Source organism: Corapipo altera, unplaced genomic scaffold (genome assembly GCF_003945725.1).
Source record: "Corapipo altera isolate COAL_440 unplaced genomic scaffold, ASM394572v1 1, whole genome shotgun sequence".
Taxonomy (NCBI): Eukaryota; Metazoa; Chordata; class Aves; order Passeriformes; family Pipridae; genus Corapipo; species Corapipo altera.
Genome location: NW_020884873.1, coordinates 14,939,274 through 14,963,456, shown reverse-complemented (window position 1 = coordinate 14,963,456; position 24,183 = coordinate 14,939,274). Strand labels below are relative to the sequence as shown.

Genomic DNA, 24,183 nt, shown 5'->3' with positions numbered 1-24,183 from the left:
CAGGAGAAGCAGCTTTCAGGCTCAGTAGGCTGGGCTTTCCCCTCCCCAGTACCCAGAGGATAGCACGCACACCCTGGTTTGAGGACTGCTGCTCAAAGAGAGCTATATTAAATACATAATAACACCCGTTTCAAAAAGGAGGAAGAGCTCTCCTGCGTCCTGCCAGAGGCACTGGGAATGCAATGGAATTGAAAATGGTGATTCGTTTTTCCAAGGGACAAACTATCCAAAGATAGCACGTGCTGTCTGTCTTGGAAAGATGAAAGAAGACACAAAGCCTCCTCCCGTCCCACAGCTGCTTACAGAGGAGGAAAACTAGCACCCTGATTATTCCAGCTGCAGCCCAGCTTCCTTGCACCTCTGACCCTCAAGGCTCTGCCTGAGCTTGGTACAGCTGAGACTGAAGAGCAGGCATGGGGAGAGGGAGGTGCTGAGGTTTGGACAACTTCAGCTAATTTAACTCCTTCCCACAAGTATAGGGCTCAGATGACACTTTCAACCCATTCAACCGCCTTTTAAGAATGCTTCCCTCAGCTTCCACTCAGCTGCATGCTGGGAGATGGCATGGGGACAACTGGGAACGCCCTGTGGATACCAGAAGGCCCTTTCGTAGCAACTGTATTTCTTGCATGTCCTTATAAATGACTTATGGGCTGCAAGTGGGTATTCAGATCTGGTCACAAGGCAGAGGGGGAAAGGAGAGGAGGTATCTCACCCTCTGGCTATTGTGAGATGGGCCATAGTCACTGACCCAGGAGACTGTGGTAAAAAGCAGCAAGCACCTGCCATGGCTCCCAGCACCCTTGGCCCCCACATCGTGCCTCCTCTCAGCATGACAGTCTCCTTGCCTTTTCAAGGAAAGCAAATGTGGCTGCATGGTTTCACTCCTCTTCTCCCCACAGGATCCTCCTCTCCCCACGCCGGCACTGACAGCACACACCATATCTTCAAGGGAGGCTCAAATCTTTGCTCCTTTAATGTGCAGTAAAAAAAGGCAACTCTCCCACGCTCAACAAGAAATCCCACGAGCAGGAGCCCTGGGCTTGGCACCCTCCTCCCTGGTTTTCATTTACAATCGGGCACCATGTGTGGTTTGCTCTGAAGGGTTTTGCTCCCCATGTGCAAAGGAGCTCCTGGCTGCTGCAGGACTGCTTGGCTGGCATGAGATGATGGATGTCTCGCTTCGCCCCTCTTCTCACCAGCTAAGCAAGCTACTGCAGCAACAGCATGTTCCCCCCAGTGGTGTAACAGTGCCAATGTAAGGGCCTCCTGCTTTAGGGAACCCAGCCCTGCGACCCCAGAACACACAGCTACTCTGAAGGAGTCTATATGGAGAGACTCCCCACACCACGGCACGATGTGGTGGAAGGCATCAGTGGAAGTGAGAGAGGGGGGTAGGGTCACATTGGGAGAAAAATATAATAATGGGAGAATTAAATTAACTGCAGATAGTTTGCTGAAGGCACATCCTACCCAAGGAAGACAGCCCCTTCAGCCTGGGGTACCGCTCACAGCTCAAGCCTTGTGTGCTGCCAAGGGCCTGGGTAACTGGCTGTCTTGCAATGGAAACGTCTGGGCTGTGGGTAGGATTCTGGATAAACTGATGGGGAGGGGGAGGAAAGGACGAGGAAGAGAAAGGGTTGTGAGTGGGAAGGTGTTGCATACCACAAGCACTTGTGCAAGAGAGATTAGAGCAACAGGTTCCCTCTACCAATAGTGTTCTTCCTTGGCCACCAGTAATGCTTCACATCCCTGTGCTTTCCAGTCTAATACTGCTGAGCAGAGGGCTGGATATCCATTCTAGGGAAGGGGTGAGGGAAGAGGCAGGCAGGAATGATTTCAGCAGCAGACTGCAGCCTCTCCTTTTTCTTGGGCAAGATCTCTAACTACGTCATCGGAGAGTAGGATGGGGAGCTTCTTCCAGAGCTTCTTCTGCTTTGCCCACACTGTACCAAAAAGAGAAAAGCCCACTGAACTCCCACATTCTTTAGCAGCTTTGAAACCCCCCTTCACAAGTCTATTGTGTGATATCCCTAAACACAACAAAGATTATCTGAAGTCTGAAAGCAGCTTAATAATAAAAACAACTCAAAGGTAAAAGAGGAAGAGAATGGAGGAAGGGGACAGAGTCCTTCCTCTGCTGGCCCCTGGTTGGAGGCAAGCAAAACCGCACACACAGCCTCTTGCTCCACAGCACACCGGTCCATAGCATTCACAAAGCAAACATAGCATCATCTTCCTTTGCTTGCTTCCGATGATGGCTGGCAGTTGGAGGGGAGACAGATGTCCCTGCTGAGGAGCTGGACAAAGTGGGTAGGCGGTCCGCAACTTTCGCTCGCTCTTCCAGAAATTTGTCAAACTCTACGGAAAGAGAAGAGCAGAGCATTAGTAAAGAATGGAAGAGCCATCATGCTACCAGGAACAGTTAGAGAAAAGGGACAGCTGGCATATCTTACCTTCACTGGTGACACCTTTTGCATCCTCTGATCCTCCCTAGAGAAGAATGAGAAGGGCATGGTTACAAGGAAGGTAGATAAAGGTGTCTCACAGATGTGATTCTTTGCACAGAGAGAGACAAGGTAGTTCTCCCCCCACTTCTGCAGTACAGATATGTTAGAGTGACCCTGATACTCAGTTCATTTGCTATACCTTCCAGAAGGCTAATTATACTGTTGCCCTGTGTCCTTGGCTTTTCCTTCCCTGCTCTCTCTGAGCAGCCTGTGCCACATGTTCAGCAATGTTGTCTACCACCTGAAGTCCAGCCCTGCAGACAACTCTGTCAGGACAGCTGGCTCCAGGAAAGCAGTCCCTCACTTACCACATCAGTGGAGAGCCACTTTTCTATGTCTTCCATGAAATTGGCTTGAGGAACCGGCACCTAGGACAGATGGAAAAAGGATGATGAGGCCAAGAAAAGAGATGATGTTCCAGGAAATCCACTATGCAAAATGAAAGCCCAACCCAGAGACTCACTCTCTCACTCCACTGTTCAGTCAGCTGAGGCCCTTCCAAATCCAGCAGGTGCTACTGCAAAGCTCTCCCAGCTACCAATGCCACTGCTCACCTGCTTTCTGTCCCCCATCCATGGCCAGACATGCATAGTTTCCAGAGTACATGCCATTAAAAGCCTCTGTGGTTTGGCAGTTGGCTTTGGGGTATTAGGACCAGACCAGACTTTCCATTTTGGTGAGGTCTCACTAGGTGGAAGTTGGCTGCTTGTGTTATGGAGCCAGAGGACAAGAGATGTGTGTTTCTCCACACCTCTTCCCTTCTAAAAACTAGTGACAGTCTGATGTCAAAGTCTGCAATGCTGAAGATATCAGGCGTGCCAGGTTTGGCACCACAATAAGGGGGAAAGACACCGGCCAAGAACTGATTCCCTGGTAGGATCATGAAGCACAGCAGGATTTGACATCACACCAAACTACTGAGAGAGATTAATCAAAGAGAGAGTCATCTACAATAAAAGTAAATTTTACTTTCAGTAGGGATGAGGTTATCTGAGAATAATTCATGTCCCTGGTCAATTTTAGCAGCAAAGAGACATATTACTAGTGGACAAAGATAACCTGGAAGGAAACCAAGTCTGATCCTTTTCTCTATTCAGGAGCTCCTGAACAAAGGTGAGCAAGAAGCAGCCCTTGCTAAAGGTTCCACAAGCAGAAGCATGAGAGTATTTGTGGTAACTTATTTATTAGTCTTCTAATATGTACAGCTACCTTGCCCTCTGGAAAACACCAAGACCAAGAAAAAGAACACCACCTTCTTATCAAGGACAGGCTGATTTCCCCAAACCAGGGAGCAAGTGCAGATAGTTACCACAGTTAGCAGATGGATAAATGGGGATGGAAGAGGATGTGTGAGATTAGGGAAGTTTCAAAGTGAACTGGCTTTGCCTACCCAGAGAGGAACTCTTTGGGGTAGAAGTGCATTCAAGCCAAGGGGACAGCATGTGGGGAAACTTCCTAAAGCAGACATCAGTCTGGGCAGTGCCCATTACAGGAAGACAGGCTAACAAGCTTCAGACCTGGGAGCTGTCAAAGCCTCCATGTGCCTGAGGGAATGTAATAGTAGGAATTCCTGCTACTAAAAGACCAAATTCAACAGCCTGAAAGCTCAAACACCCAAGCTACAGGAGGAGGCCTTTAATAGTAAAAGTCACAATGTGTTTTCCTCCAAATGGGGAAGCTCCTGCTAAGCAGGAGAGGCTGCAAGGGGAATGAATGGCAGTAGCCTCCCTCATGATGCCACCATCTAGTTCCTCTGCCCCAGATACCCACCTCAAAACAGGCCATCCTCTAGCTCAGAGTGGCACGTGCTCTCTTGACCTCAGAGCTCCTAGGATTTTTTCCTACAGACATGTTTACTTGAGGCTGACACTCTGCCTGCTTCCTTCCCAACCCTGGTCTCCACCACTGGCCCAGACCAGGGTTGCCCCATTTCAGTTTGCAATCTCTGCTGATGTCTGCTGTGCATCCTCATGTGCTGTGCCAGCACCACTTCTACTTCAGCAGCCCCAGCTTCCTTCCTCTCTGCTGGCCCTCCACAATCCCAGATCTCACCATTCCTTGCCGCATCATCCATTTAGTCAGCTGGGCTCCATCATTAGAGGCACCAGACTCCCCCTGGATGAGAGAGAGCCTGCATTGCAGAGTATGAAGGAGAGGGGAGGCCGTGGGTTTAGGGTGGGGGAAAGAACACATTGTACCGGTGGCCTACTTCTCTGATTGCAGAGAGAGGGCAACTGGACTTGGAAACCTGCTTAAGATGAATAAAACATACATTTCCAGGTGGGAATTTCCCTGCAGATATAGGGAGGACATCCTGTGACTTACTGAGTCAACCCCAGACTTTCCATAGTTTCCCACCTCAGGGGTTTAAAGAATGAGGTATGTAGCCCAGGTAGGACATACAGGTTGGTGGAGACTGAACGTTATCATGGGTAATGTAAAACACTTGATTTTTTCCAAACAGACAGAACATTTATTGCATTGGTGAGCAAGGAGGATACTCTTATTCCTGGCAATACACTAAAAGCTCTGTGGCCACTTACTGTTCCTGTGTTCTGCTGCCGGGCATCCAGGGCACCAGCGAGTCCTTTGGTGGCTTGGGGATCTTCGTACTTTACCCTGAAAGCACGAAATTAGATAACACACAGGCCATTGAGATGCCTGAGAGTGAAGAGCAGAAACTCCTAAACATATATTCAGTTCTTCTGATGGCACAACTTTTCATCTCTTGCCATTCTGCTCCCAAGAGCTTCTAGAAAGGTGAGCAAAACCCCTGTTAAAGGCATAGCTCACCACAAAACAGACTAATCTACTCACTGCAACATTATTATGGGATACCACAGGACAACTGTGGCACATGACAGGAGTATGACAAGATATTATATGAAACTAAAATACAGACTTACAGAGCTAGGTGCATCAACCACAATGCTTACCTGCTTTGGGATTGACTATAAAGAGAGAAAACTAACACAGACTGACCAGAATATTACAGCTACTTTAGAAAGGATTTGAGCAACAAGCCCCTACATACTCACCTAGCTTCATAGACACAAACACAGCTCAAAAACATCTCTTTAACTGATACAACTCAAGAACTGATGGTGGCAGAGGCTCACTGACCCATGCTACATAGGTGAGACTGGATGATCAGAAGATCCTAGTATTGCTTCATGGTCTCCAAGTGCACCATTACAGCAACCTCTTTCCACATGCAGATACTCCTCACCCATAATCTCTCTCATCCCGTTTCTCTAGGCTGCCAGCACACACCATAATGCCACATGGCACCATTTGATCCATGTAGAGTGGGGAAAACGCTCCACCCATGCTAGGAGAATGAAGCCTTTCACAGAAACTCTCCACAAGTCACCTCTGCAGCTGCTCCTGGGCCCCTTTCCGCAGATCCAGCAGACCATCAAGTGGAGCTGTTTTTGTTGGGGGCCAGGGGCTTGGGCCACCGCTGCTCAAATTTCTCAAAGAAGTGCTCATCTGTGAAGGGGCCGCTGTGGACAATGGCATCCAGGATGAAGTACAGTGCTGCTATCATGCCGCTGATGAGGAAGAATGGCAGGAAAGGCTTGAAGTGTTTCAAGCACTGCTTCACTGAGGCACACATGAAGCATAGGGGGTCAGGAACAAACCCCAATGGCTTTGCGTATGTCTCCTGCCAGCATGTCCTGTTTGGGAGCTGTAGGGCAATGGGTCTGTTCAGGTGGAGGGAGGCACTGAGAGCTGATGCCGATGAGTGAAATGTGAAGCCTGAGCTAGTAGAGATTACCTGGCAGGAGTGTGAGTGCAGGCAGATGAAGGGCAGTGAGGAATAAATAGAAGATGTCTTATTACTTGTGCCTCAGCCTGTTAAGGATTGAGCCACAGCAAAGAGGATACAATTTCACCCCTGTGCAGACCTCCCTCAGCCTCCAGCACTCAGCACATGCCAGTAGCTCAGATTTCAGCCCCAGATCAGGTGCTGTTGGCACGATTGTTTTTGTGCTGTACTGCCTCTGCCCTCAGGCAGCACACCCCATCATAAAAGTGGTGGGGAAACCCATGGACAAAACACATGAAGTCATGTGTAGGCCACAGGAATGGAAGGAGATGTCCTTAAGAGACCTTGACATGTATAGGAGACCTTAACTTGCTACTGCCCAGCTGCAGAACAGGGCACCCCAGTGGATGCAGGAGTGCAGGAGCACAGGTCTTTGAGGGCTGGAGACAGCCATGTGCCTGTGGGCTCTACTGCTTGGTAGCTGATGGAGACCAGGGAATGACTCTGACAGGAAAGCAGTGTGAGATCAGCTAGTCTCTCAAACCCAAGGGATCTGGTCAGCACAGCCATTGTCAGCTCCTCCAGAACAAGGATTCAGGAATCCATTTTGCAGTGGAGACTGCAAATCCATTTCAGCCAGTGCTATGGAGACCCAGCTCTTAGTGCTTTACACCAGGAGGTCTCAAACATACTATGGGGGAAGAAACATCAGTCACACTTGCCAACAGGGAAGCTGAGGCACAGAGCAGTGCCCTGCCCTGCCACAACTGACTGCATTCTTCTTGCACTCCAGTTCAATACTCTGCCTGTTAGGCTGCTTTGGTATTTAGCAATTTCCAGATTCAACATCACCCCAGTCAGGGCACATGAGTTCAGAGACAGACATGAAAACTCAGCCAGTCCCACTCCACACCTTCATCTCCAGACACTGAATCTCCCGAGAACATGTGGCACCACAGTGCTCATATATAGGGACCGCTTCCTTCTCTCCATACCCAGGAGGATACTGTGAAGGAGAGATGACGGTAGCAGAAAAAAGGACTGGGAGCACAGAGCTCATCCTACAAACACTGTGCATCCAAAGAGTGCATTTCTGTTGCATCCTACTGTCTCCCAGGAACTGCTGTTGGTTGGGGTCATGGCCCCAGTTGCCCTGAGCCCTCCTTCCTTTACAAGAAGGCAGGACAGGACAGAGTGGGCTGCTGCACTCACCCTCGGCGCTGTTCAGCCAGCGAGCTCCCACGGGTCAGGGCAAACATGTCAAAGTCTTCTTCCAGCTTGCCAGAGGTGTCGAGGGAGTGCAGCCCCGCACTTACGCTGCTCGAGCCCAGGTCTGTGGGAGAAAGAAGGGTGAACAGGCAGCTCAGAGCAGTAAATGAAGGGCTGTGGGCTCAGAGAGTGCTAGATGGAAAGCTATCATCAGAACAGGCTAAACTGTTCTAGGCCCACTCCTCTATCCTGCCCCTCAGCTGCAGCATAGGCTATGTGTGCATGTAGTGTCATGAGTGAAGTAAAAGCAGCAGTTTCTTTGCCTGCTCAGTAGACATTTTTGGCTCAGTCTCAGGCAGAAGCATCATCATCAATTTACTGAACTGATGCCAAAGGCTAGATGTTCCTGATCATTTTAGACAGCTCGGGAGGGAATTGCTCCATAACCTGTGGAAGACCTGTGCTTCTGGGCAAGCACCTCTGAGACAGATGAGTGGATTTTCATGATTCAGGCATCATCTGAAAAAAACCTGACTTGAAAAATATCTCAACTGGCTTGTCTGTAAAAACAGCGTTGCCAATTTTCAGTAGCTGCATCCAAGCTGTATTGAATGTACTCCCAGGCAATGAGAGCTTCAGGCAGTGTTATGTAGGTCGATGGTATATCTTGAAGAACCCTCAGGACCTTTAAGGCTTTTTGAGTAAACAACCTGTCAAATCCTGAGTCCTGAGCCCAAGATGCTCATGGCTGCCTTCACAGCATAGTTTCAGCTGATTTTGTTCTTCTAGACCTTAGAGGTCAGCCTGACACCACACAGCATGAGAGGCAACTAGGCAATGCTGCCAGGCATGTAGAAGGGGCAATTTCATTCCCTACCCTGCTGGAAGGCCTAGTCCTTAGCCACAGACTAATGCTGAGGTCCTTCTTAAGTCATGTCCACCTCCTGCACAATGTGAGGTGTGGATGCCAAGACATATGCTTGAGTGCCTTGGGGCATATACAAGTTTCTTCATGGGTTTATTAGTTGAAAACACACATCATTTCCCTAGGTTACTCTGTGAATATGATTATATAATTCTGGGAGTTGATTCAAGGGCAGGAAGGGATTCCTAATGCAGCACAGGAGAAAGACTGAGGGGAAAAGTGCATGGAAACATACTCATTCCAGCCAGCTGAGAAGAAAGGTTGTTGGTGACTTCAGCCTGTTTTAATGCAGAAGGAGTACTGGGTCCCAGATCGATCAGGCTGTTCTCTGTCTCATTTGGTGCCTTTGAAGGAAGAAAAAAGAAAATGGTGGAGAGTTTCTGAAGCTTGGACACCCTGGCCCTACAATCCTAGCTCATTAATACTGGAGAGGAAAGCCCTTCTGTACCCATCGAAAGATGCCAGTTGTGAAGCCTTTGCTTGTGAGAAGGGGGACAGTGATCAGAGAACTGGCTGGGAATAGTGTCCCAGGGCTGGCCTCAGTAGCCAGCCTCCCAGCTCTGCTGGATGTCAGTAAGTAGGGTAGATGCTGGTTCAGAGGACAGGGCAGTGCTCAGAGAAGGCTCATATAGAAATTGGTCCTCCCAAAACTCAGTACTGGAAAACCATAACTGCTGTTCCTCTGCTCTTGCTCTTTGGGTGAGGGGAAGACTCCCAAGGGCAGGGAGGGCAAGGCTAGCAGTGGGAACCAGAGTGTCCTGCACACCAGGTGGTCTGGTGCAGCTTGGCTGGGTGAGCAAAGCCTACCACTTCTGGGGGGGCAGACTGAACCTCTCTCCAATTCAGCAGGACCTGGCTGGACCTGTGGGATGCAGTCCAAGCTGCACAGAGGGGAAGTTGCTCTGAGTTACCTTGACAGGCTGTCCTGTCCGGAGGCGCTCAAACCTGCAAGAAAAATGACAGGATGCATTTCAATAGCATGTGCTTATTCACTCACAGATTTCTTATAAGGCTTGGCACAGCCTGTCCCTTCCTACATAATAGGAAGAGGGGAACATGGTTCAGGGCCTAATTTCCTCTCAAGACTGAAGACCCACACAGTTGATGTCTCCTAAGAGAGAAAGCTCCTTGTGATCCTCCAGAGCTACTCCTACCAAAATACTTTAAACATAGCTCTCCATAGAGACACAGGGCCTAAATTCCCTAGACTTCATCCTAGCAAAGAGATGTGTTTGATAAAATAGAAGGGAAAAAAATGGGGTGCTGATCCCACCTGGGCAATTTCTGTCCCCATCTGCCTCAGAGCCAGAAAACCAGCTCTTTCCATGCAGTTCCTTCTTCTTCTTCTGGGTTATGCCACCAGGGCATCTTTATATCCCATGAATAACTTACACAGCAGTCTTGAAGGGACAGGAATTAGTCAGCAAAAACTGAGAACTGGCTTTGTTCTCAAGGAGGGAAGATACAGACTGATACATCTTAAGTATTATACTTATGGGCAGATCAAAAGGGTGGGATAGGCAGCCTTCAAGGGGCAGTAAACTCTTGTGGGAGAGCAGGGCAGAGAAGGGATGAGAGAGGTACCTTTCATGGCGCAGAAACACGTTATTGAGGTTGTCATTGATGAGAAGCAGCTCCTCAGTGAGTTGCTCATGGAGGACACGGGGAATCAGCTCCAGTACACGCTGCTGCATGGCTCTGCATGTCCGATTCAGCTCCTGTTCAAAGCACGGGGAAGTTACCACACAGCTCACGCTAAGGCTGAGCACTCACAGATTTGGGAGTCTGACTGGAATAGACAGACTCTGGAGGCTACTGGGATCTATCAGGAACTGTTTGTTGATGGGCAACAAATATTGGTGTGAGAGGTAAATTGAGTCTGGGCTCTACATGGAATAATTGTATGCTTTTTATATAACACATTGCCCAGAAAGAAAGGCCCTCAGGGACAAGTCCCCATGTGAGGTGATTCCAGCCTCAGTAGTGCTATTTCCCTCCACCTACCCTGTGTCTCCCTTATCCCATTTCTCCCTGATAAGCCCCACACTAAATTGTCCAGTTGTTCCCCATGCCTGGCAGGCATCATGCCTCAGTCCATAAAGTCATTGCTAAATTTTGCTGCATGTGCCAGCTCTCCCCCCTGCCAGCATTCCTTACTTGCAGCAGCTCCAGGTCAGAAGGCTCAGCCTGGGACGGCACCAGCTCCGTCAACATCTCTGACATGACCTTTGTGTTCCCATTCACCACTTCCAGCTCACTGCGCAGCTTCCCGATCTGCAAAAGGAAGTGAAGTGACAGCTCCACCTGGGAAGACTGGGGAGGTAGCTGAGGTAACTCTGAATGGCAGTAAATAGCACCATGTTTGTACGTGTGTTCACAGAGCCGAAGGGAACAGCCACTGGAGAATTCATTTGTCACCACTGTTGCCACTCAGTTAAGCTCTCGGGAGCTCCCAGCAGAAAGAATCTCCATGACTTACCATTGAGTTCATTTGCTGGTAACAGATGCCAGGCCCTCACCTGGGACCTTTGGCTACTAGCCCAGCCTTGACTTTTAGTAGCCAGCACAGGCTGCTGTTGTGATTCAAATCTCTCTCCAGCTAGCAGCTCCTGTGTGGCAGCCACTTAAATGGTTTAATTTCCAAAGCAGTGTAAGAGAGGGAAAAAATTAATTCCCATTCAACAGGAGAGCCTCAGCTAAGTGTGCAGTTGAAGCTTTATCCCTCTGGTTTCACAAGCTGCTAATGAGCCTCTTTAGAAGAGTTTCTACCCTCTGTTCTGCAAGAGAACACAACACACTGACAGCTGGAGGTTTGGTGCTGAACATGGTGTCATATGAAGTCAGAGTGAGGAAGGAGAAAAGAGGATGGGGAAACAAGTGAGGAAGCCCTAGCCTTCAGAAACCACAGAGCCAGACAGGGTTGATTTGTATAAAGTAAGCAGTGAGGCAAGATAAACAAAGATGATAAGGAGGCATTTACTGACCAAGCTTTTGCTGAACTGCATTATAAAGACATCACTCTAAACCTCGATGTCTCTAGTCCCCACTTCCCTATAGCCAGAATTTCCCTCTACCTGCAGGCAGCCCTGACTTTGGAAAACATAACCACTCCATGATTGTGGTATCCCAGCTCATCAGTGTGACCACAGTGGAGCCCTGGGGAGCTCTTGAGGGTCTGTGCTTTAGAAGAACGGCTCTTGAAGACAGAGGCTGGGGAAGGACCAGGACAGCAGTCCCAGAATAGTGTTTGTGAAACAGCCCCCAAACACAACGAGAGTCAGGAATGTCACAGGGCTTGTGTCCAACTCACCTGCTCTGGTGTGGGTGTGATGGGTGCGTCGCTGGATGAGCCTCTTCCAGTGGGCAAGGTGACAGGGTGGAGAATGGACTCTATCTGCTGAGGGGAGTTGACTGCAGGTGAGTTCTGTCCGGACTGGGAGTCAGTGCTATACACAGTCTACAGACAGAGGTGGGAAAAGTGACAGAGAAGATGTTAGACACTCACACCTGACATCAGAGGAGAAATGTTGATGGCATCTGCTTTCAACAATTCTTGGCTGCCCTGGAGATTCTCACTCCCCAAAAGCCCTCTAAATGCAAGACAGAGTCCTTAAAGTCCCCTCATAGCTCCAGAATGGCAGCTGCCCAACATTCTTCTCTTCAGCAATGCTCCCATACCCTCTGTGGTGTGTGGATGGGTGACAGCATGTCCAGATCAGTCATGGGGAACTCTAGGCCCTTCCGTCTCAGGTCTTCATAGACAGCGACGACACCAGTCAAGTCTGGTGAGCTACGGAAGGCATCTGCCCAGGACTGGGGAGAAGGAGACAGCACAGCCCATCATCAATACAATACTCTTCTGTACAAAAACCTAAAGACAAACACTCTCTGAACTGGTGCAGATGCTCACAGTTCTTGGCTCACCTGTATGAGGGTCAGCACCTTGTCGTGCACTATGGCAGGTGGGTTGTTCTTCGGCAGGATTGTTCTCACCAGGACACCTTCTACAAAATCCTGGCTGGACACAAGGACATGGAAGCGATGGCCGCAGTTTTTGACACATGTCTCCAGGACCTTCAAAGGCAATGAAGCATTTGCTATAGCCTTCTCTGACTACATGTGTTTATTTGCCTTGTTGGCTTTAGGTACACGTGTCTTTTCAGTACATGTACTAAAGCTCGTGTTCAGCACTCAGCTTCACAGCAGAGCCGAGAAAGAGCCCTGACCACTCACCGTCAAAGCCAGCATAACTTCATGGAAGTTCTTGTTCCCTACAATTCTCTTCTTAATGGCTCGGAAGGCATCTTTGGGCCTGAGGGAGAAATGAGATGAAGAAAGATCATCAGAAGGTTGAGCCCCACCTACAGCAAGGCAAAGCAAAACAGCCGGTGGCTCTGGATGCCTCATACTATGCAGGTGTCTCCTTCCCCATCAGGTTTTCAGGGTGGCTTGAAGCAATGACTGGTAAAGCAGCTTCTGCCTGTGGCTCTGCAAGAGCAGTGGGCCCCTGCTAATCATGAAATCATTTAGGTTGGAAAAGACCTTTTGAGATCATCGAGTCCAACAGCAAACCTAACATTGCCAAGTCCATCACTAAACCATGTCCCTGAGTGCTGTTCCTGAAATTGGAGGCCTCTGTGCTGATGTCTGCAACAACTCAAGGTGCTCACGACACAACAGAGAACAGAGTAAAAGCAATGCTAGAAACACACAGCTTGGGGATAGAGCAAAATCCCACGGCAGAGAGACTGAAAAGGAGAACGTCACAGAAAAGCTTGGCATGGGTTAGAAACAGGAAGGAGCGAGCAAGCTATAGCAATTCCCCTGTTGCTCAGAGAGAAGCTGTTTAACAACATTTCCCTGGAGAAAAGGAGACTAAAAAGCTGCAGGGGAGATTCAGTGGCAAAATCTTGCCTATATTGCAGGTGGGCAAGAGAGCAGCAGCACAGTAGGGCCCCCTTAACCATTCTCAGAGGGGAGAAACACTGTGGTCTCAGACAACTCATCCTGAGAGGGCACAAATGAATCAACATGCTCTAGTAGAGCACAGGAAGTGAGGCTGAGCTGGAAGAGCAGCACTGCTAGAGGAGAAGAGTGGCAGGGAGACACTGAGGCAGTGAGGAGGGAAGGAGTGTATTGGCCCATGGGGCAGCATAGTGTCAATGGATGGGCATTAGCAGGGCAGTGGGAGAGCCTGTCATCCCAGAAGGATGCAGCTGTGTTATCAGGTGCCAAGACCTGAAAAAAGTGGCCACAGATCAGGACTGAGAACTGTGGACAGAGACAGGTGTATTTGCACCATGGGAATAGCATGAAAAAGAAGTGGTGACAGATCTGTGAGTAGAGATGTTTGACTTTGTTTTCATACAACTGTGAAGCTAAAAACTGGGCTTGCTAATCCTCTGTCAACATCACTGTGGGGTAGGACAGCAGGAGTGAAACCTACATGTTTTATTCCATGTAGCACCTTCTTTTTTACATGCTGCTCTTGACATCTCCACTGTGAGAAGAAGCAGTCTCCCTTGAATTCATTGTCAAATCCCCAGGTCCAGAGTTAACAAGTCTGGCAGATTTATGAACATCTCCCTGCAGGGAGAGGGAGACAAGGGCTCCCCCACCCACTTTGTGTGAGTCTGAGTGACTGTACATGAAAATACCTGAGCAGCAAACCCCAGCAGGACTTGCACAGTGAGAGGACTGAATAGCAGCTCTCTCCTCAGTCACCAGCCTGAAGATTTTTGCATTCCCAGAGGAAAGAAAGAGAGCGGTATGAAGAAGGAATAAACTGAAGTGGAAGAATTACAAATATGCCTTTGGGAGATGGGAGACAGCCTAGATTGAATCAAGGTTCTCTGGGGACCCTGAAGGCCTGTTTGAATGGCTCCCAGCACTCACTAAGATTATACAGAAGCATCTAACAAATGCCATGGCAGATTGGCTGTGTCTCTAGGCCTCCTAGCAGAGTCTTGTCTAAGGGACTGTTGGGAAGCCTAGCTTATTATCTCCACCAATGTATACTACCACTGCAGCCTAGGCATGTAGTGTTACAGGGTGTGCTGGGACCAGCTGCTGGATATGGACCCTTGCCAGCTCTCCTTACCCTTCTTCAGTCTCGTTAATGATGTCACAGATCTCCATGTTGAGAGCCCAGTCCTCGCTCCGTAAGGACCCATCGGTAGCTCTCTCTGGAAAACAGAAACCAGAACAGGGTAGGGCTAAGAGCAGCTCTGGCACTCTCACGGGCTGATGTTAAGCTCTCACAACACCGCAGATCCCGGCCTCTTCCTCCCTGGATTCCACTACAATATGCAAGGAGGCAAACCCAGCTGCAAATCCCGAGTCACCAAGTGCTCCCCACTAGATGTCAGCACCGCAGAGCACATGGCTGGCTGGTGCTGGAATGGATGGGTGCACCCGTGCCACCCATGCTACCGACACACACATTGTGTGATCACTGGAGGGAAGGGAAGAGGCTCAGCATGACTTCAGCTCCACAGCTGGGGAAAAGGGGGCTTATTTGCTTTGTTACTGCAAGGCCAGAAACTCTGAGTTTGAATGACTCTTGGTTTATACCACTTGAGGAGACAAAAGAATCAACCCCCTTTTTTTTTTGTACACCAGGCCTATAAAAATAAATAAGCAAACATAAACAACCAAAGCAGGGCTCTCTCTTGTTTAACATTTACACCTCTCCCCTGAACTTCTGGCCTCTGGGGAGTGTGGGCAGAAGCAAACTGCAGGCTGAAGTCAAAGCAATATTGTTTCAGCTTTGATTGTGTTCCCTTTAATTAGGAATTCCTTAGTCAGCCTTGATGTTATTTATTCAAGGCAGAGATTTGGGAAATGAGCAGCTATTACTGAGAGCACCAGTGTCTCCACCCTGTAATCAGCCATGTCTCCGTCCTGGCCACACCACTGACTGATGCCTTCAGGGATACCACCAGTGGTTGGGGGAAAGAGAACTGCCAGCGGGGCCGGCAGGACCCAGGCACTCTCAAGACCCCAGGGAAACACAGAGACGCAGCAAATGGCAAGCAGAGGGCAAGAACCATCCTTCCCAGCTCTCCCATCCTGCAAAACACTTGACTTAGAGAACTAAAACTGGCCAGACTGGTTTAGCAGTTACCAAGTGCTCTTCAAGAGAGCTCAGACCCAACAGAAGTGCTTGCATTTTCAAAACTGCTGTCCCTGCAAAATCTGGGGCTGTCCCTTGCTGCTGTGGGTCCTCTATCCCTTTGGAGAGCCCTTTTCTCTGCAGAGCTGCCTTTTTCTCCTTTTGACCCAGAAGCTAATGATCCCTGTGTAGGAATGAAATTAAATGCCCATTCACACAGTAATGGGATAAGGCCATCACACAGGAAGACTTTTTAACTTCTGCCTGGGTAAGCACATACGTCATGTTTTGCGATGTCCTGTTTCTTAAGGGTCAGGCTCAGAGCTGTTCACAGCACTGTGCAAGGCAGCCTCTTATACACGTGAACCTCCCACAGATTGCACACCACAGTGTGAAGTTATCTGCACATTATCACAATGCAGCCACCACCTTTTCTGTTGGCTGCAGAATGTATTGATTACACTGTGGTTATGCTGATTACATTGTGGCCGCAGCCAGATGGAAAAGGGCAGACAAGGGAAGGAGAGCGGCAGAATGTTCTTGATGCTCTTCCACCTTTCTGAAGGTCTGGCTACTACTGTAATATCCATAAGGCTCCTTGATTCAGGTGATCTTTTGTCACTTTGAGTACTAATTTTACATAGGAATCCGGATCTCTGGCAGATCCAAGCTTCCTCAGTGAGGCACAGGAGGTAGCATCACATTGGGTGATTTGGTAGAGAATATATCCAGGGCAATGGGCATGTCTGGTGCACCAGGGCATATACCAATCAATAGGTGAAGCTGTGGGGGAAAATGTTTTCCACTGGGGCATCTTTGGGATCAGGACTCAGTAATATCAGAGCTCCAGGTTTCCTCCTGCCCTGGGACACCACACAGCCAGCCTTGCCAGCAGGCAGATTCCAGCTCAGGTCAGTCTGATGGATTTGGCACACATGGTCACAAAGCCACCCTTCACTTGTGCTCTCTCTCTCTGGCATTCTCTGCTCACAACACACCGTGGTTTGAACAAGCCAGAAGTTTCTCTGTACTGTTTGCTGCTGCTGGCAATGAATCACACAAATCCATCATATAGGGGTTGCTCTGCTGAAAGGGAAGTCTACATCCTCTCTTCTCACAATCTTCTCACTGCACATGGAAGGAAAGACCCACAACTCAGGAACAGGGCTGAGCCTGCTTGGAAGCTCTGAGCTACAGAAGAAACCAAGGACAAAATAAAACCTGCCTTTAACCATCATGTCCTTGCTGTTCAAATCTCCCCAGCCCTCCTCATTCTCACTGGCATTGTACATAAACATGAACTGAATCTGCAAACACCCTTCCCTTGCTTCCCAATGTTTGGTGGCACTCTGTAACCTGCTCCCCACCACTCCTTTTCCTCTAAACACACCAATCCTGCCAAGGTCGAGCAGTAGGTTTGCTTTTCAGATAGGAATGCAAATAAACCATGCATGCTCTGGCCACTTATGACAAAACTTGGTTTCCTCAGAAGTGACACACACTGCCTTGCTGTTGGTTCACAACGCTGTGGTCATCCTGCTACCATCACCCTTGTTCATACAGTCATCAAGGAAGAGCTGCAGGAAAGCAGTAAACCTGTCATAAATGCAATTTGGCTTATAAAATAAAAAGCTGGAAGAGCAGTATTAGGGTATATGGAAAACAAGAATGTGACCCTGAGGCAATTCCATGGACAAAGTACTTGAATTCACCCAGTACAGATTAAGGCCTGGCCTATCTGGCCTTGGGAGAGCTGGAGCTAATGCCCTTTTAATCCTCCTTGCTCTCTTCCAAGCTCTAAGGGACTGCCCGAGCCTAATAAAATATGCTGGGGTTTTCTCTGAAATCCTGAACTTTATCCTTTTCCTAAAGCCTGCAGAAGGGAAAGAAACAAAGTTTAATTCATTAGTCACATGAAGGATCAGAGTGGCTGGCCCCATTTCCTGAGCTGTAATTAGCATATGAGCTGTCTGCCCCTCATGAAATCTGAGACCTGGATGGCTGAGGGCAGCGACAAGTCCCTAAAAACAGCGAGCACAGGAGGCAGGTCACAAGCACATGCCCAGCACTCTGCCTGGTGGGACTCATCAGGTAGCATCTCCTTCTGTGTGCTAACAGCTGAGCCTGACCTGCAGCGGAGAATTCCCCCTGGCAGTATCTATGAATGCAGTCTCCCTCCAAGCCCAAAAACAACTGGCTGTTGAATGTACAGGAGGCCCCTTCACGGGGCTGCTTCAAAGCCACATTGTTTTGGCAGCCAGTCCAGTTCCCCGGGTGTGACAGCATTAGGGTTTGTCTGATTCCAGTCTGCTGCCTCACAAATTACTCAGAACGACCCAGCACAACTGAGGACGGTGGTACTGGTTGAGCCAGAGCATCGACTCTTTTCCTGCCTGGCATTTCATGTGCTCCTGCTGATTGCAACTGGGTTATAAAAGTTATTTGGAATCATCAGATAAAAAAGAACTCTGAGTTAAATATAACTGACCAACAGAGCTGCACCTTGCTTTATGCCATCAGTAAATTTCACAACTTTGTTTCTTTTCAAGTTTATTGTCTCTGCCTTCATGCATGGCAGGGGAGAGCCCATTGTTAAGTCTGGCAATCCCACCCAACTGTCCCTGCAGCAGCATACCATCACTGCAGTCCATAGTGTGGGGAAGTACAGGAGCCAGTGACAGAAGATTCTGTGTGGGCTCCTGTCCCCTTTGCTCCCCATCCCAGATCTGAAGCACCCATATCCAGACAGGTGCCGTTCAGAAACCCTTTCCCTGTGATATGCTTTGCCATAGCAGGTCAGAAACTGTGTGCCTCTCCTTCAAGTCAAGCTCTTAAATAGTGCTCCCTACAGTCATCAGTCTTGCTGGCTTTAAGTTCCTCAGCAAAGCATCAAGCACCTTCTCACCCATTTCAACAGGCATTTGAGGGCACCAACATTCCGTTGCACAAGACAGCATAGATTCAACATAAAGCAACACAACAGTCCTTTCTCCCACCCTCTCTTCAGTTCATAAAGCCCCTGGCCCAAATCAGCACCCTGTACAAAGTCTCTTTGCTAAGCCTCATGCTTTCACTTCCCTTGAGGGAACTTCAGCTCTGTCAGGACTCCACCATTTAGCTGTATCACTCCTCCAAAGACCGAGGGGACAAAATGCTTTCTAGAGAGAAGACAGATACGGCTCCAAACCTAACTCCAGGACAGTGATGGACACAGACTATGCTGACATAGTGCTGTGGGTTTTTGGGTCTCTGAACTCCTGCTCCTTTTCTGCGAATCAGTTTAAACCCTCTGGGATCAACTGACTCTTCAACTGCTGCCTTTTCCCCTTCTCCACACAGAGGGGGCAAGAAGACAAGGTAATGCTTTTCTGAGAAGCACAGCCTTGCAGGGACCCACCTGGCTCCAACAGGAGGCTGTTACTGACAACAGCTCCCAAGGTCCCAACTCACAGAGGGGTGCAGGGACACCAGCAAGGTGGGATCCAAATGGCTGTGGAGATTTTTCTAGCATATTGTGTTGTATCTGCCCTTCTTCCTCACCCATGAGCCTCTCTTACTTGCTCCCTCTTTACACTCTCAACTTTTACTGGTTCTCATGCTTAAAACGACTCCCAACCATAAAAAAATCCTTTTCATCTCTGTGCTATACCGTTACTCCTCTCCCTTGCCTGCCCTCACACACTGAAATAACCTGTCTCTGTCCCTTTCAGTATTGCTATAATTACTAGTTATTTCAGACTTCGAGGGGAGGAGAGAGCATTGATGGTTTCCTCTCCAGTCTCTCAGAGGGAATTCACCTGCTTGAAATTAGATTTTCCATTCTGAAAGTGGAAAAAAGCTTCTCTTAGCTCTTAGATGGAGGTGCAGTGGATTTCCCTTTTGAGGGGGGATTCCAAACTACAATGTTTCATCACCCTGGAAAATTTCCCACTGGTCAGAAGTACTGTGTTTAAAAACCCCCTCATAAAACAAAAACAAATACTGAAAAAACAAACAAGAAAGTCTGTATTCCTCTTACTTGGAAAGAGACATCACAAACAAAAACAGGACAGAGGCAACTTTTGTGACTAAATCTCAGAACTGTGAGTAAGAAACTAGAAAACCTACTCCTCTGCAACTGACTCATTCTGTGACACATCACTGAGATTATCTCAGCATTGGATTCCTAGTCAGCAAAATAAGTAGGTCTTCCTAGATTAACATTAATGAAGGAATTTGAGAACGTCGCTGCAGTGTGCCACAGAGGATTTTTTTAATATTCCTTAGCCTTCATCTAAAGCTATTTTAGACCTCATAAGCTATATCAAGCACACATGACTTTGCCTAAGTAATTTACAAGGACGCAGCATTAGCTCTTTGCAGACAGCCCAAAGCAGCAGCACTATGCAGGTTTGGTGATCAGGCTCATGGGTTGGACACAAAGTTGCCACGGACCTACCAAACAAGTTTGGGTAAGTCATGTTGGCGTCTCAAATTAAACAGGGCAGATAGCATTTATCCATGTCCCCGGGATGTTGATAAGCAATGTTCAAAAGGAGAAAACATTCATATTTTCAGCCACCAGCCCTTTCAAGTCCTTCACCCTGAGTTCCTTTCACATATGCTGTAATTCTTCCAACCCTTTGGACTCAGATAACCCCAAACCACAGTAACTAAGATCTCCCTACTATCTTAGTACCTCTGCTACTAAGGATTCTCAACTCTTCTTTGACAACTCTTGAAATATCTTTTTTCTCCTTTTATTGGCTGTTGGTTTGTTGCTTGGGAATCCCTTCTTTAATTGAAGCAAAGCCCAGAAGGAGCCCACTTACAATCTGGTTACTATACTGACGAGAAGATCTGGAGGGCATGAAGGGATCTGTGACATCTTCAGATTGCCTCTACCCAAGCACAAGGACATATTTGATACAGTCACTGAGAGAACAAAGAGCATTTATTTGGGAAAGGGCAGGAGACAGCTTTTCCTGGAACGTGTGATGGAACATGTGACATTCTTCTGGGGAGATGCTGAAGATCTTCTGGAGGTTTTTGATAACAGAATGATCCCTGATGATCCTTCCCCCATCTTGCTGTAGTGCATCTCACATATGTGGCCCAACACCAGAGCGGCACATCGCAGTGCTACCAGCCCACTTCTGGACAGTGCTTAGGGCAGCCTCTAAAATAAGCAGTGCCTACAAAAGCATTACTTAGAGCAGCTGCTTGCTCCCTTCCTGCCCCAGCCACTTCACCCATGTGAGCTCACCAAAAACAACTGAACCCAGGACCAGATGTTCATAGTGAAGAGCAAAGGTCTGAAGGGTGACAAACAGCAAGAATGGAAGTGCATAAACTGACAAATGCAGAGTTTAGTTGGGCATCAATGTTCAAGTGCAACTTGAAGGCCCTTAGGCAATACAGCATGGGAGGAATGGGTCTTCATTCTAATTATTTTAAGAACTGCTCAAAGAACTGATTTTAAGAATCCCTGTTCCAGCGCCAGTGCAGCTGTTGATGGTCTTGTTCTAACTGTGGCATCGCTGCTCCATTTTCTCAGACCACATCCTTCTCCCACGTTCCCCAAGCTGCCCTGAGTGCAGGGACTGCGGGAGACCGGAGAGGTCACAGTGTGGGCGCCGTGTTAATTGCCAGAGCTGGTGCTCAGTGCCCTGAGCCGGCCCGTGCCACAGGGAGTTGCTCTCCATAGCCATGACGCTTGTCCCACAACTCAGCGCGGGGAGGCTCGGGGCAGCCGCCCCGGGTACCCAGCACGCATGACCTTCGAGTGCAGGATGCTGGTCCAAGTGGGTGAGCCACACGTCACAGGGACAGCCCAGCCCAGAGCTGCTGTCCCTGCTGTCCCTGCTGCCCCCTCTGTCCCCTCAGTCCCCGAGGGCGACCCTCACACCACCGCGGGTCACGCGCCCCTTCCCGCCCAGGCCGCGATAGGCCGCGGCAGCTGGAGCCCAGCCAATCAGCGGCTCCCACCGTACCCCCGGCGTGGCCCCGCCCCTGCCGCGAAGCCCCCGAAGAGGCGCGGGCGGGAATGGCCCCGAGCCAATCACGGGCCTTGGTGGCCCCGGGGGGCGTGGTCCGGACCCCCGGCTCGCGGCCCCTTTAAGCGAGCAAACTTCACCCCGAGACCCCCTTGCGCCCGGATTGGCTGGCTGGGCCCCCGGCGGAGCCGCCTCGGGCTGTGCGCCCGCTATTGGCCGGTAGTGCCCGTCAGTCAGAGAAAAGGTCTGCTCTGATTGGTCAGTGCCGGCTCGGTCCCGCCGCGGGGGCGGGGCCCGGCGCTTCCCCGAGGAAGGGTCGGTCGGGCGCCCCCGGGGCGGCGGGGGCGGGCGGGGACGCGGGGCTGCGCGAGGGCTCGGGGGGCGCGGGCGCGGGTCTCACCGATGCGCTGCCCCACGGGGGAGCTGAAGGGGTTCCCCAGCAGAAAGTCCATCGCCGCCGCCGCCGCGCCGCGATCAGCTGACGCCGCCGCCGCCGCCGCTCACGTGACCCGCGCGCCGGCCGGGGCGGGCCCGCTGGGCCCCGCTGTGACGCCGCCGCCCGGGAGGGGCCCCGGACCGGCCCCGCCGAGCTACGGGCTGAGCGAGGCACGGAGCCACCGTGCGGAGGGGCGGCGGCTGCCGGGACAGGGGTCCTGCCGGCCCGTAGCCTCGGCCCGCGGGAACCGAGGGGCTCCCGCCGCCGGCAGCCTCCGCCACTTTCTGCAGCCACACCGAGCTCGTGCAGAACACCCAGAGCGGTGCCCGAGTCGTGGAACGCCTGTAGCGATGGGGTTTTAGTTTTCCACGGCCTGGTGTGGGAGCACACTCGTAGGAATTGGCAAGAAACTCTTTACTGTGAAGGTGGTGAGGCACTGGAACAGGTTGCCCAGGAAAGTGGTAGATGCCCCATCCCTGGAACTGTTCAAGGTTGGATGGGGCTTTGAGCAGCCTGTTCTAGTGGAAGTTGTCCCTGCCCATGGCAGGGTGCTGGAATGATGACCTTTAAGGTCCCTTGCAACTCAAACCGTCCTGTGACCCCATACACGGTGGTTAGTAAAGCACAGTGTTCTGTGACCTGCTCCTGGCCTAATACCCTGCCCTGCCCAAGCCGTGGCTGCAATCAACCAACACCCATACCCGGAAAATGAGGACATGTTAACAACCAGCACAAATCCTGCTCTAATGCTGCCACACCTGATCCCATGGAACATACTCAAGTCCCAGGTATTGGTCTCATCTGGCACTACGAACCTGAATGGAGGTGAGGCAGCAGGGAAAAGGAATGCCCCAATGCTATCCGTGGTACTCAATGGCTTGTCTCCCTTCAGAAAGAAGGGTCAAATGGCTGGGGTCTTTCAGTGATGATTAGGGTGACCTGTGCTGCTGCAAACAGTACAGCCTGCATGCAAACTGAGTGAGCTTAGCAAGGATAGGGTTGGATGTGCTTTGCTGGGAAACACTAGATACGAGTAGTAACAACAGCTGCAGAAAACAGTGCATGCCAGAAATGAACGACAATACTCCAAATGTTAAAAAAAAATTATATTGTAAGTACAGTACAAAAAAAGTTTCTGTGTATAATTGTAATGTAATCGGGACCAAACAGCAAAGAAATAACAAAAATATAAAAACTGCTAAGTCTTGCCAAAGTTTTCCCTATAGTACCAAATACCACAAGATACAGATTATACAAAGTGTACAAATTTTAATAAAAATACAATACACCAGGGTTGTGTGTGTTTTTCACTCTTCAAGAGTTTTTCGTTGTACAGACAACAAAGCTAAAGCTATCCCCTTCTGTTTCTTCAAGAGCAGATCTATCCCTTCACCACAATGCTCTCAACTGTAAAGGGCTGGAAAAAAAGTTATTTTGTGCTGCTCCCAGCAGCAGATGGTTCTGTATGGGCTAGGATCCCTCCTGGGACCATCCTAATTCTAGGCTCACTGGGATTTGTCATATGTTGCTAAAACGTGTGTTCTGGTCCAGTGGTCTGAGAATCTTTTGCCTCCTCCACTAACTGACTGAGAAAACCTCTCACTGCGCTGAGAAAAACTCTGTAAGAGAGAGACTACCTTGTACACAGGCACATCTGGGGAATACATAGTGAAGAGGTATTGGGAGAAAAACCCTCCTGCACACCCAAGGATTTAATTTACTTCTGATCTGGGGCTCAGCCAGAATGAGGGACAGTTCACTTTCAACTATCCTGAAAAACAGAAGCTAGACTTACTTGGATGTAAAAAATGGCTCTTCTGTAATTTTAAAACTTTCTTGTTACAGAGCTGGAAAGTTTTGAGTCAAACTATATTTCAGTTGTTCTATCTACTTTCACAAGATGGCCTGTTTTTACAAACACTTAAAATCTTCCTGGTGTTTTCCCACATATAGCTGATTCCTGCAGGAACAGGTGAGGCAAAGTTGATTCCTATTTTCCACACACTGTTGACTGAGGGAGGGATTTTTGCTTTTAAATTATGTATATATATATATATATACACACACACAGAGAAATATACAGGATAAATTAAAATCTGTTACAGATATCGGTAAAAGTTAAATACATGTGATATGAACACCACATAAACATACAAGACAGACAAAAGTCTAAACAGGAATCAAGTCTTCTTCTGCATCTCCTCCTCTAGAGGAGCAGAAAACCAAACTCCAAGTATGTGGC

General features: G+C 49.3%; 1 protein-coding gene across 1 annotated transcript; it reads right to left on the bottom strand.

The window, feature by feature from the left end:
- Window positions 1-946: 946 nt before the first annotated feature.
- Window positions 947-22,031, bottom strand: TOM1 (target of myb1 membrane trafficking protein). Its single transcript, XM_027661940.1, has 15 exons — window positions 21,906-22,031; window positions 14,517-14,601; window positions 12,650-12,728; window positions 12,341-12,490; window positions 12,095-12,229; window positions 11,727-11,873; window positions 10,574-10,690; window positions 10,001-10,134; window positions 9,328-9,361; window positions 8,652-8,760; window positions 7,495-7,615; window positions 5,054-5,129; window positions 2,819-2,878; window positions 2,457-2,493; window positions 947-2,361 (listed from the first exon to the last, which is right to left on the bottom strand). The coding sequence occupies exons 1-15, from the start codon at window positions 21,955-21,957 to the stop codon at window positions 2,213-2,215; spliced, it is 1,485 nt and encodes a 494-aa protein (XP_027517741.1). The 5' UTR covers window positions 21,958-22,031; the 3' UTR covers window positions 947-2,212.
- Between the last annotated feature and the right edge of the window lie 2,152 nt (window positions 22,032-24,183).

Coding starts and splice junctions, on each gene's coding strand:
- TOM1 (XM_027661940.1), bottom strand. CDS start 21,957: ATGGACTTTCTGCTGGGGAACCCCTTCAGCTCCCCCGTGGGGCAGCGC. Junction 10,135..10,573: donor CTGACCTGGAGCTGCTGCAA/GTAAGGAATGCT, acceptor TGCTTTGAACAG/GAGCTGAATCGGACATGCAG. Junction 9,362..10,000: donor GTGTTTCTGCGCCATGAAAG/GTACCTCTCTCA, acceptor TTTTTCTTGCAG/GTTTGAGCGCCTCCGGACAG.